This window comes from Onychomys torridus, chromosome 6 (genome assembly GCF_903995425.1).
Source record: "Onychomys torridus chromosome 6, mOncTor1.1, whole genome shotgun sequence".
Classification (NCBI taxonomy): domain Eukaryota; kingdom Metazoa; phylum Chordata; class Mammalia; order Rodentia; family Cricetidae; genus Onychomys; species Onychomys torridus.
In genome coordinates this window covers 65,422,345-65,433,356 of record NC_050448.1, presented here as the reverse complement: position 1 = coordinate 65,433,356, position 11,012 = coordinate 65,422,345, and the positions used below count along the sequence as shown (strand labels likewise).

Sequence of the window (11,012 nt, the reverse complement as noted above, 5' to 3'; positions counted from 1 at the left end):
CTGCACTGTAATCTGTGAGGATGCTTCCTCGACAGCCGCCTGGGGTCAGGACCACTTCTGGGCTCCTGAGCTCTGTCTGCAGTCAAGACATCAATCAGTCTGAGGACTGGAAGACTGCAGGCTAGGGAGTGGCTTGTTTTGATCACCCCGTGCAGGATGGCAGCAGGACCCAGGACCATTGGGTTTCCCAGGTCAGGATGAGCTGTCACTGTAGCCAGTGCTGCCCTGTGCTGCCCTGTGGGCACAGAGAATGTGAGGAGGCCTCTAGCACAACTAAACACTTAAGCTTGTTTCTCCCACCACACTCTTCCTCAGCCAGGGCCCATTGGGAGGCCAGTCTTCCCTAGGGTGGGGCAGACATTCTTCTCTCCTGGCCGAGAGCCCCACCTTAACCCAAGGGCTGCTTGTGATCTGTCTGAGGAACCCTGAGGACAGAAGACCCCACCGTGGTCTGCCTGCACTGCCCCTCTCCCCATAACAGCCTGGGCACCACTTCTTCCAGCCACTATCCAGAAAGCTCCAGAGTTTATGCCTGTGGGTGCTCTGCTTCCTGCTTTCCTGGCCAGAGTCATCCTGTGCTGTCAGCTGTCACCATTCTGAATTCAAGCTGGTGGCTAGGTGACCAAAGACAGGTCAGGGAGAGGTGTAGGGTGTAGCAGGTCTTTAATCCCAGCACTCTGGAGGCAGAGGCAGGCAGATCTCTGAGTTTGAGGCCAGCCTGATCTACATCCCGAGACTATCTCGAAAAACCAAAAAGGTCAATCAGGTCACTTTCTCATTCTCTACCCCAGCCCCGCCCAAGCTGGGAGACAGTGGTGGCCCTCATGGGAGACAGGCCTTAGGCTAGGATGCTGTCCCTCTGTCTCTATCACCTGGCACAGGAGCAGGCCCTGTCTGAGGTTGACACTACCCCAGCAGGACGGGGACCACAGGGTCAGGACCCAGACTTGCATCCCACCCCTGTACACCTTGCAGGGTCAACCTCCCTGGTCTGTGTTCCGCACTGCCAGAATGGAAGAGGCCGTCCTTACCTTTGTCAGCCTAGGTCTGGGCTTTGGGCCCTTGGCCCCATGCTACCTGTCCTAGTTAAGGTTGCTAATTGCTGTGATGAAACAGTAGGGCAAAGCAACTTGAGGAAGGGGGTTATTTGGCTTACACTTGCATATCACTGTTCATGAAGGACGTCAGGGCAGGAGTCTGGAGGCAGAGCTGATGCAGAGGCCATGGAGGGCTGAAGCTTACTGCTTTGCTCCACGTGGCTTGCTCAGCCCACTTTCTTACACCAGCAGCCCAGGGATGGCACTACCCACCATGGGCTGGGCCTCCCCCATCAGTCACTAAGAAAATGCCTGATAGCCAGATCTTACGGAGGCATTGTCTCAATTGAGGCTTCGTCTCAAGTCGCCATAAAACTAACCAGCACACTATCGGACCCTTTCCCTGCTGAGCTGAGCTGAGCTGCCCTTGCCCTGCACTGGGCAAATGAGGACATTACTGACCACTCCTTCCCCAGGGTTTGGAGCCTGCCCTCGTGGCACACACTGAAAATCACAGGCTATAAGATCTGGAGCCCAGTTCGTCCCAAACCTATTTTAGACCTCTGCGCCATCTCTAAGTACTCATAGGGCCCAGCCAGTGTTCCAGCTGAGGCCGAGGAAGAAAACAGAGACTAGGGAGGTGGGGCACCGGGGGTGGGGGTCGAGGGCAGTCTCCGAGTCTGGCATCCTCTGATTGTGGCCCACACTCCACTCGCAGGGCCTTGCCCAGGCAGCTGCAATCCTCAACCACAGCATCCTTTGGGTTTGACCTGCTGAGCCAGGGCACATGACCCCCAATTAGTCCTGGCAGCATCCCCTGCCCCGCCTGCGCACATTGGGGCACAGGCAGTGGATATAAATGGTACTGGAGGCTGAAGGGCTCAGAGCCGAGAAGTCCCATTCAGCATCCTGGTGCAGAACTGGCAGACGCCATGAGGACCCTCTCTCTGCTCACGCTCCTGGCCCTGGCTGCGTTCTGCCTCTCTGGCCCAGCAGGTGTGTGTCCTTGTTCATTTCTGTGGGAAACCCCACCCCTGAAGATCCCGGGATCTGCTCTGGGAAGGCAGGGGGAAGGGACAAAGCACCGTGGAGGCAGAGGGGGATGGAACAGAGCTAACTGCACGCTGTTTCCTTTACAGATGCAAAGCCCAGTGCCTCTGAGTCTGACAAAGGTACTGGTAGGACGCCTGGAGCCTCAGCCCCGCCCTGCCCCCTGTCTTCTAGACCCTCAGCTCCCCCTGCTTTCTGCCTGGCTGCCCCCACCTTCCCTCCCAAACCCAGAATCACCTGACCCTGTCCCTCTGCTCCACAGCCTTCGTGTCCAAGCAAGAGGGCAGCAAAGTAGTGAATAGGCTCCGCCGTTACCTGGGTCATGGGCCTGGGTAAGTGGGAAGGAGTACCTGGCCAGAGCTGTTCACTTTCCTTATTGGCAGGGGGGAGGTAGTCTGTGAACTGCGAGGACTGCACATTGCAGACTGATCCTCCAATGCCCCGGGCCCTGGAGCCTCTTGTACAGTGGGAAGGAGGTGCGTGTCCCCCATGTTGGTTGACGCAGCTGTATGGTGTTTCTCAGAGCCCCAGCCCCATACCCAGATCCTCTGGAGCCCAAGAGGGAGGTGTGTGAGTTCAACCCCAGTTGTGATGAGCTAGCGGACCACATCGGCTTCCAGGACGCCTACAACCGCTTCTACGGCACCACTGCTTAGGGCACGGGTTGCCCTGGGGCCAGATGGCAGCCTCGGCTTTGGCTACTCTCCAGGACTCCACTCTCCCTGTTCCCTCTCCCTACCCTGGGTGGCACAGCTGCTCCAGAATAAAGTCCAGAGGAGGAAGCAGGCTCGCGTCTGTCCACTGTGGTGGGGGTAGAGGTGTGGGGAGGCTTCACACTCAATCCCAGAAAGCTACAGTCCAGTTTATTTGTTATGGGTAACACTGGAGGTGTCATCTAAAGTCCAGCAGCCCCCTCCCCTCAGCGACTCCACCATAACCATTATATCACCGGGGACATCCAAACACATGAAGCAGCGAAGCCTGGTCACAGTGGTGAGCAAGACAGGCAGCTGGTGTGTGGACACACAGTTGCTGACAAGGGCCACCATCTGGCAGGGCGGTATGTGGTCCGGATGGCTCACAAGCACTCAGGATGACCTGAGGTGAGCAGATTTCAGGGCAGAGGCCACATGAGGGTCCACCCTGCCAGCTCTGCTCGGGCCTGGGCACCCGTCTCCACTTCCTGGCCTTCGCTCGCCTCTTGGGTCCTGTTCTCCCACGAGTCAGTCCCGACTTCTCTTCAGCCACTCCGTTCAGGCTCAGAACAGCCTCTGCCTTCTCAGGCCCCTGTCAGGGCTCCTCCACAGCAATGAGGCCCGGCCTCTGCCTCCCTCCATGACAGCCCCGGAGACGGGCCTCACTCCTGTTTAGCCTGGAGACCCGCTTCTAGCGGGTCACCCTGCAGCAGGGGACAGGTTTCGGGGATCCGAGGCAGAGAGGCTGTGAAGGCAGCGATGATGAGCAGGTTCCCAGTCACCGCCAGGCTCAAGGTGGCCATGGTGGCCTCCAGACCAAGGCTGGGTTCTTGCATGGCCAGCCAAGCTCTGCGGGATCCCATATCAACCAGCACTGCCTCCAGCTGGAAATGGGTGCCCAGCACTGCACAGATATGGAACAGCTGGTGGCTATGGCCTGAAGGTGGGGATGGACTGGTTAAGCACAGACCCACCCCAGTTTTGACCAGATTCACCTATAACCCGGGGTAGTCACCTGTCCGTTGGGCCTGGGAAGAAAACCAGACCCCTAAAGGTTCTGGAAGAGCGACTGGACTGAGTTGCGTAAAGCCCTAAATTCTGTGATTACTGAGGGCTGGGGGAGGGGCCGGGGTAGCCTTCTTGGCTTTCTCACCCACCCTCAGGCGAGGATACCCCCATGTCCCCACCTCACTCTGCACTTGGGGCAGCAGCCTCCCTGCTCTGCCAGGCCAGCCTGAGCCAGGCTCGTGCTCACCAATATAGTCGAAGCGGCCAGGTGCCAGGCGCTCTGGCAGACGGGCTGCAAAAAGGAAGCCCGTGAGCAGAGCACAGAGGAGGTGGTAGACGTGGCTGGCGCTCAGTGCCTCTTGCCCACAGCTGTGGGCCCTGCCCCAGCACAGCTGCAGCTGGGGAAAGAAAAGAGAGCCGCTTGGGAGCGTCCCCGGGAGAAGAAACAAGGGGTACAGCTAAGATCTAAGATCTGATGGGGGCAGGGATGCCGAGGCGGTGGGCACCAGGGGCCTGCGCCTGGAGAGGAGGCAGAGAGCTGAGGAGAGAGGCCCGGAACACCCTAAGGCCAAGACGGCAGGCAGAGCAGGGCCCTGGTACCCTTACCCTGTAGAACAGAGGGAGGTTGTCGAACAGGAAGGGGTAGAGAAAGGCGGCCGTGCGCAGAGCCTTGCTGAACCTGGGCCTTTCTAGCTCTGGGAACCTGACAGACAAGAAAAGCGGGTTGGTCTCCATCTCTGGGGTGAGTACAGGTAAGAAGTTGTCTTGGGTCAAAGTGGGTGAAGGACCTCAGTGGCTAAGAGAGCATCAGGAAGCAGGTGCGTGAGGCATGCCTGTAAGCCCAGCACTGGGAGGTAGAGGCAGGAGGGTCAGCCATAGAGTTGAAGACACTGTCTGAAGGCGGTGGTGGTGCGGGCAGCCTTAAGTCTCAGCACTTGGGAGGCAGAGACAGGGGGAAAGCACTGAGTTCGAGGCCAGCCTGGGCTACTGAGTCAGTTCCAGGACGGCCAGAGCTACTCAGAAGAACCCTGTCTAGAAAAAGAAGAAGCAAGGAAAAAGAATAAGTGAAGGGAGAGGGGAAGGAACGGGCTGGTGAGATAACTCAGCAGGTATGGTAAGCACACAATAAACAGAAAATAATAAAAACGAGAAGGCCCTCAGGGCACAGGGTCCTGTGCCCCCCCCCCCCCCCCCCCCGCCAGCCCCCGTGTAAATGACACATCTGTTATGTGGCCATAAAGACAAGGGCCTTTCCAGGACAGCACACTGGATAGGGTACTGGGGTGGCTCAAGCTGTGTAGTAACCCTGAGCCACAGCCCTGCCTGCCTACCATTTCCGACACTGGGGAGGTCCAGAACCCACCGCGAGTAGCAGGAGAGACCGGTGCACAGGAAAGAGTTGAACGCAGCAGTGGGCACGAAGAACTGGTGCAGGCGGCCGTGCAGCCAGGAGGTCGGCATGGAGTAGGCGGCATAGGGGAAGGCGCAGCCTGCGGCGAGGTGAGAGCTGAGGCCTGCGGGCTCGCCCTCTGCGCCCCACCATCACCCACTGCCCTCAGCTCACCCAGGCTATAGAGGCTGAGCGCCCCGTAGTCCAGGAAGTAGCAGATGTGGCGCGCACGGGGCGACATGGAGCTGAAGGTGTGCGCGCAGCAGGATGCGAAGGGGTAGAGGCAGGCGGGCAGAAGGAAGACCAGCAAGGGCAGGTGGTACGGCTCTGCGCGGAAGCCCGGGCTGCCCAACGCCAGGAGGCGCCACAGAAAGTACCTGTGCCGGGCACCTGCTCAGGCGCTGGGGCCGCAGTGCCTGCCCAGTCCCTGCCCAGTCCCTGCCCGCTGGGCACCCCATCAAAACCTAAGGCAGAGCCTTCGCTCACCAGGTGGGCAGGAAGTGAGTCCAGATGTTGACCGTCTCATTGGTCATCTGGAAGGAGCTGAGGACACAGTCTAAGGCCGAGCTTGTGGGGCGTCGGTAGCCAGACAAGATGCTGTCTTCCCAAAACACCTGGGGATGGTGGGGGAGAGAGCAGAGGAGTCAAGGTGCAGGCCTTTCCGCTGCATGAAAAGTGTCTGGTAGCCTGGTGCACACCTTTAATCCCAGCACTCGGGAGACAGAGGCAGGCAGATCTCTGTGAGTTCGAGGCCAGCCTGGGCTACAGAGTGAGTTCCAGGATAGCCAGGCTACACAGAGAAACCCTGTCTCGAAAAATAAAAACAAAAATGTCTGGAAACAGGACAGAAGATGCGCTGGAGATCACAGTGGTCCCAAGCTAAACTCAATTCCAACTCCTTTCTTACCACAGCCTTCCAAACCCCGGAACTATCCTGGGGTCAGATAGGATGGGGGATACACACACACAGGGTGTTCTGCAGAAGGGGACTCTGGATGGAGGGACATTTGGGGAGGGGTTGCAGGTTCTATACCGCAACAGAAAGATAACAAAGTTAGCTCGCAGGAGGGACTTCCCTAGTAGCTAACAAGAGAAAAAGCTCTGCCCCAATGAGTCCTTTGGGGAGAGACAAGGTTGATGGGTTGGGGACCCTCACCCGGGGGACCTGGTGGACTCGAAGAAGTTGAGGCAGCTTGAGACTGAGCATGGTGGCCAGGTTCCTCCCCGTTGACCTGGAGACAGAACAGGGGCGGGTCAGGGATTGGCACCCATCCACAGGTTCCTACGACTGGATTCGGGGTAGAGTCAGCCACTGAGCCCAAGATGGGCTCCTACACGGGTGGCAGCTGGTGCTGGCCACAACTGTTTCCCTTTTCCTCCCTGGCCCTAGCCTGGGGCATCCAGTCCTGCAGGAGAGGTCCTCAGCCTCTGCTGGCGTGCAGCAAGGGCACCCCGCAGCGAACGGCCCCCTGTTAGAACCCTGACTGTAGGACCCCCCACCCACACCCCGGCAGAGGACGGAGACCTGCAGACAAAATTAGTGCCCTCGGGGAAACTGTTTAATTAAGCAGGGCAAGGAATGAGGGGTGCCCTTCTCTTCTCGGAGGACACCACTCGTGCCCGTGAGGCCACTTGGGACCCCTGCCCCTCCTGGGTCCCGCGCCCCTCGGCCCAGACCTGTGCGCCGCGTCGGGTGGCCTCGGCTCGGCCCGCCTCGCAGTCGCCTGGCGCAGCACATTCCTTGGCACCGGCGGGGGCGGGGCTGATGAGTGGGCGGGGCCACGGACGAGACCCACGGGACCCTTCCTCCGGCCCTTGGCTAAACTTCCCAGCAAGTCCACCCTCTCTTCCTGCCGCCAGCCCCGCCCGTCCCGGAGCGACGTCTAGGGGACTTCACTGCGTTGGTCTGTCCTCTGAGCTCGATGCTGAGGACCTGGCCCAGCGTGACAACACAAACCTGGTCCCCAGGCCCTTCATCCCAAATGTAGAGGCGGTGTAGGAGAGCGCCTGTCCTGACTGCAACCCCCCTGTCCTGGGAGGGGTCCGTCAGCCCTCGGCAAAGCATCTGGAGATCTCTGCTGCAGAGAGGAATGTGGGGTTGGGCCGATGCTTCATCTCCATTTCCTCAGATGGGAGCTGACCGGACTCCACAGGCAGTCTCTGGTTCCTGCCAGTCAGCCTGACAGGGAGAAGAGTGGCTGGGGATGTGGGCCAGGCCCGGCAGGATGGGAGACAGAGGGAGGCTGGGGAACAATCTTAGCCTTGTCTGCCAGTCTTGGAGTAGCACGGGGTGGCCCAGCCCCATTAGCAGGCAGCTCACTTGGCCTCCTACACACCGCCAGCCCTTCAGCGTGTGTCGGGGCCCACTTTACTGAGCTGTCTTCACCAGGCCAGGGGCCCAAGCTGGGATCTACCCTCTGACCAGGACACCTGATCCAAGTTCCCCGGGATCTGAGGTTGCTAGGCAGGACATTCCAAAACCAATTTCAGCTGCATCTCAGAAGGCATCCCTGCTTTGCCCTTGGTGAATGTTGGCCTATCTGGGAAGGGCACACGAACCCGATTTACCCCGACACTGCAATGTGGAGCCCGTTTTGAGGTTCTTGCTTGACTTTACCCAGCAGGACTGCGGAGACGATGATCGGACCTGGGGCCTGGCCTGAGTGCAGGTGTGGAGATGGTCTGCACTTGTGTGCTGGGGGGGCGGGGTCTTTTGCTCCACCCCTTGGCATTTCTATAAATACCTTAGGGCTGAGATCTAAGGGCCCGTTGGAATAGGTTCCAGGCCCTCTCGAGGCTACCCTTTATTTTCTATCAGTTTATCTCCACACTCTAAATCTTTCTAATATTTTCTGCTGCTCACACTCGAGTTGCCAATCCAGTGGCGTTAGGTATAAAGAACCTTAGCTTCAACTCTCATTGCTTATTCCCCATGGAAGACACCAAACTAGGCCCAGGCAGTAGATTTCTTCACACTGATCTGTAAACCAGGAATGGTGATGCTTCTGGCTATCCCAGAACGGAAGGAACTACCCAAGTCCAAGGCCAGGTTGGTTGTACAGCAATTTAGAAGCCACAAGTGTTGGTGATACAGTTCAGTGGTAGTGATGTTACAAAGGACTAATAGATTAGGAGACGTTAAGTCACATGATTGGAATTTAGCTAGCGGAGCACTACCTCCAAAGTACCCCAAAGGTAAGTAGCATCTAACAAGGCCTGTTAAGATAAGTGGGTGCTAGGATGTAAATGTTTACTCACCAAGGGGGACAAGCCATTAGGCAGTTTCATGACAAACAGACAGTGGTTTATGGGCCACCTAAGGCAAACCTCTTACAAGGAAGCTTAGGGCAACCGAAGGGTCACAAGCACCCCTGAGTCCAGGGTCCAGGTCTGCTATTAAGTCATCTTTGCTCTTATCCGGAAGAACACAATTCTGCCGGGTGGGCAAGACCCTGGGTAAAAACTATTCCAAAAAAAGAACACTGGCAGGTCAGTGGTGGCACACATCTTTTTTTATTTTTTCCCAGAGCTGAGGACCAAACCCAGGGCCTTGTGCTTGCAAGCTCTACCACTGAGCTAAATCCCCAACCCTGGCACACGCTTTTAATCCTAACACTTGGGAGGCAGAGGCAGGTGGATCTCTGCGAGTTGGAGCCCAGCCTGGGCTACAGAGTTTCAGGACAGCCAAGACTGTCCACAGAGAAACCCTGTCTCGAAAATAAAAAAAAAACATAAACAAAAAACAAAACACTGGCCAGGATAGTGGCACACATCTTTAATCCCAGCACTTGGGAGGCAGAAGCAGGAGGATCTCTGAGTTCGAGGCCAGCCTGGCTTACAGAGAGTTCCCGAACAGCCAGTGCTACACAGAGAAACCAAACCGTCTTAAAAAGCCAAACCAAACCACTTGTACGCTTAAAAAGTTCTGGCAATATGTCCTATCTTTGCGTAAATCTAAATGCTTAAGACTTGCAGTCTCCTGCTCCTGTTTAAGTTAAGTGCAACCCGGGGCTGGGGGCTGAAAGAGACTTAAGGGTGACAGTGTTGGTGAAACGTTAAGTATAACTATATGTCAGTAAAATCTTCTGTTCAAGGTCCATTTTGTGTGAGTTTGACTGTTTTGCCTAGATGAACCCACACCATGTGTGTGCCTGGTGCCTGTGGAAGCCCCAAGTGGATGACATCAGATCCCCTGGAACTGGGGTTATGGATGGCTGTGAGCCACCATGGAGGACTTGAACTTGGGTCCTCTGCAAGAAACAAGTGCTTTTGGCCACTAAGTCATCTCTTCAGCCCCGTCAAAGCAGACTCTTATTTGGGCCTTAGTCTCAGTTGGCCAAGCACTTAAGAGATCTCCTTTTCAAGGTGTGCAGTGATTTCCCACTGAAAAGGCTATCACTCTCAAACAGTAGAGTACTTCTAAACACATCAGGTTCCACCCCCCTCCCCATTCCTAACCCACAGCAAGACTCCTGTACAGAAGGCACAGCAGACAGAGTGGGCTTGGGGGAGGGGTCTTTATTAAGTGATGCTTGAGTCTCAAGTCTGCCAGAATTGGAAATGGGATAACCCCAACTGTCCCCTGGTTTTCCCAGCCCCTCTGTCTTAGTGGAAGGCAGGAAGCCAGCTCCTCTAAGCACAGCCAAAGCAGCTAGGCCAGTTGGGGTAAGGAGGGGGAGCAGAAAAGATCCCAGCCCCAGCTGTGCTCAGCTTCCAGGCTGAAGGGTGGACCTGGGGTAGCCATGGCCAGAGCCTCCCCTAAGCTCTGTGCTCTCAGGGCACCAGTCCGACCCTGAGCTATTCATGATCTCTGCTCCTGTGTCACTGACACTCCAAAAGCCAGCCCATGCTTAGCCCACCAGGGCTCTAGTTCTGGGGATGGGCAAAGGAGGGTAGTTCAGGGCAGAGGCCCCGAGTAAGCAGCTTCCAGGGATCTTGCTTCTCTGCCACCCTTCCTCCAGCTCTCCCTGGATGGTGAGAGGGGTGGCCTTGGCCCTCACTCCTTCCTTGGCACCCCTTACCTCAGCACAGCGGCCAAGAGCACCAAGCACAGTGACTGTGGAACTGGTGGGGAAGGGATGACCACTGGCATATAGCCAGCCAGCCCACATCCTAAGTGGGCCTGGAAGCTGGGCAGCAGCAGAAAGGAAGTGGGGCCTTGGAGTGTGCAGCCCCTGCTCCGGTGTAGGCCATTTCAGGCCCTGCTTCCCTAAGAGCCACCACAGCTGGCTAAAGAGCTGCCCTGTCCCCCATGGGAGAAAAGGGGGAAGGTTCTTGAGGATGGGCAGGGTCTGCAGAGAACTATGCCCACACTCAGTATCTCCCAACACTTTCCTGAGAGCTAGGGGCCCAGACCCGCAGCCCCACCCACCCTGTATCTTGTGTGAGAACAGGGCCTTCTGGTGTCCTTTCCTCTCAAAGTCCAGGAACTGCTCCAGTGAAATGCAGGCCCGTGCCAGCCCCACCCTGGGGGGGACACAGGGGTTGCCGTGGAAGGCTGGCCAGGGGTCCTCAAGCCACTCCTGCTCCAAGCCCTCCTCACCTCCCTGATTTCGCCTTAGCAACACGGCCCCATCCTCCCAGCTGGCTCCCGGGCCCTCCCCGCAGCCTCAGTGCAGCTGGCCTGCCTTCCTGTTGGCCTGCTTGAGTCTGCGTGTGGTGGGTGACTACAGGTGGAGGTCCTGGTTGCAGAGAGAACAGGGATCTGGAGTCAGCCCCACTGCAGGGCCTGTGCCTCTCAGCCCATCTCCTTCCACTGCTTGTAGAAGTCCAGAACATTCCTGACATCCACACTGGCCTGGGCAGCGGCCTGCAGCGCAGCCTGTGGGATGA

The 11,012-nt window shown here is 57.4% G+C and overlaps 3 protein-coding genes across 5 annotated transcripts in view; 1 reads left to right on the top strand and 2 right to left on the bottom strand.

Annotated features, from left to right (window-relative positions):
- The first annotated feature begins 1,778 nt into the window (after window positions 1–1,778).
- On the top strand, window positions 1,779–2,861 carry LOC118586036 (bone gamma-carboxyglutamate protein). The gene is made up of 4 exons (XM_036191111.1): window positions 1,779–2,033; window positions 2,177–2,209; window positions 2,350–2,419; window positions 2,611–2,861. The coding sequence occupies exons 1-4, from the start codon at window positions 1,970–1,972 to the stop codon at window positions 2,741–2,743; spliced, it is 300 nt and encodes a 99-aa protein (XP_036047004.1). The 5' UTR covers window positions 1,779–1,969; the 3' UTR covers window positions 2,744–2,861.
- A 67-nt stretch (window positions 2,862–2,928) lies between these two features.
- On the bottom strand, window positions 2,929–7,417 carry Paqr6 (progestin and adipoQ receptor family member 6). 3 transcript variants are annotated; one of them, XM_036190221.1, is made up of 8 exons: window positions 7,138–7,417; window positions 6,337–6,412; window positions 5,667–5,794; window positions 5,355–5,425; window positions 5,154–5,280; window positions 4,397–4,493; window positions 4,038–4,188; window positions 2,929–3,719 (listed from the first exon to the last, which is right to left on the bottom strand). In XM_036190221.1, the coding sequence occupies exons 1-8, from the start codon at window positions 7,155–7,157 to the stop codon at window positions 3,445–3,447; spliced, it is 945 nt and encodes a 314-aa protein (XP_036046114.1). In that variant the 5' UTR covers window positions 7,158–7,417; the 3' UTR covers window positions 2,929–3,444. The 3 variants fall into 3 exon arrangements, with proteins under 3 accessions (XP_036046114.1, XP_036046111.1, XP_036046112.1); XM_036190218.1 differs by having other exon boundaries at window positions 5,355–5,557; window positions 7,138–7,415; XM_036190219.1 differs by lacking the exon at window positions 7,138–7,417 and adding an exon at window positions 6,858–7,122 and having other exon boundaries at window positions 5,355–5,557.
- Window positions 7,418–9,678: 2,261 nt separating this feature from the next.
- The window catches only part of Smg5 (SMG5 nonsense mediated mRNA decay factor), a 28,579-nt gene continuing 27,245 nt past the window's right edge, over window positions 9,679–11,012 (bottom strand). The window contains exon 22 of the mRNA XM_036190078.1: window positions 9,679–11,001. Within this exon, the coding sequence (XP_036045971.1) occupies window positions 10,918–11,001 (84 nt within the window). The 3' untranslated portion in view covers window positions 9,679–10,917. The remainder of the gene's footprint in view (window positions 11,002–11,012) is intronic.

What these genes read in the sequence shown, in the direction of transcription:
- Paqr6 (XM_036190218.1), bottom strand. Translation starts at nt 7,157, where the DNA reads ATGAAGGGCCTGGGGACCAG. An exon ending in ATGAAGGGCCTGGGGACCAG is followed by an intron (nt 6,413 to 7,137) that starts GTTTGTGTTGTC and finishes TTCTGTCTCCAG; the next exon opens with GTCAACGGGGAGGAACCTGG. An exon ending in GCTCAGCCTCTATAGCCTGG is followed by an intron (nt 5,281 to 5,354) that starts GTGAGCTGAGGG and finishes ACCTCGCCGCAG; the next exon opens with GCTGCGCCTTCCCCTATGCC.
- LOC118586036 (XM_036191111.1), top strand. Translation starts at nt 1,970, where the DNA reads ATGAGGACCCTCTCTCTGCTCACGCTCCTGGCCCTGGCTGCGTTCTGC. An exon ending in CTGCCTCTCTGGCCCAGCAG is followed by an intron (nt 2,034 to 2,176) that starts GTGTGTGTCCTT and finishes TTTCCTTTACAG; the next exon opens with ATGCAAAGCCCAGTGCCTCT. An exon ending in TACCTGGGTCATGGGCCTGG is followed by an intron (nt 2,420 to 2,610) that starts GTAAGTGGGAAG and finishes GGTGTTTCTCAG; the next exon opens with AGCCCCAGCCCCATACCCAG.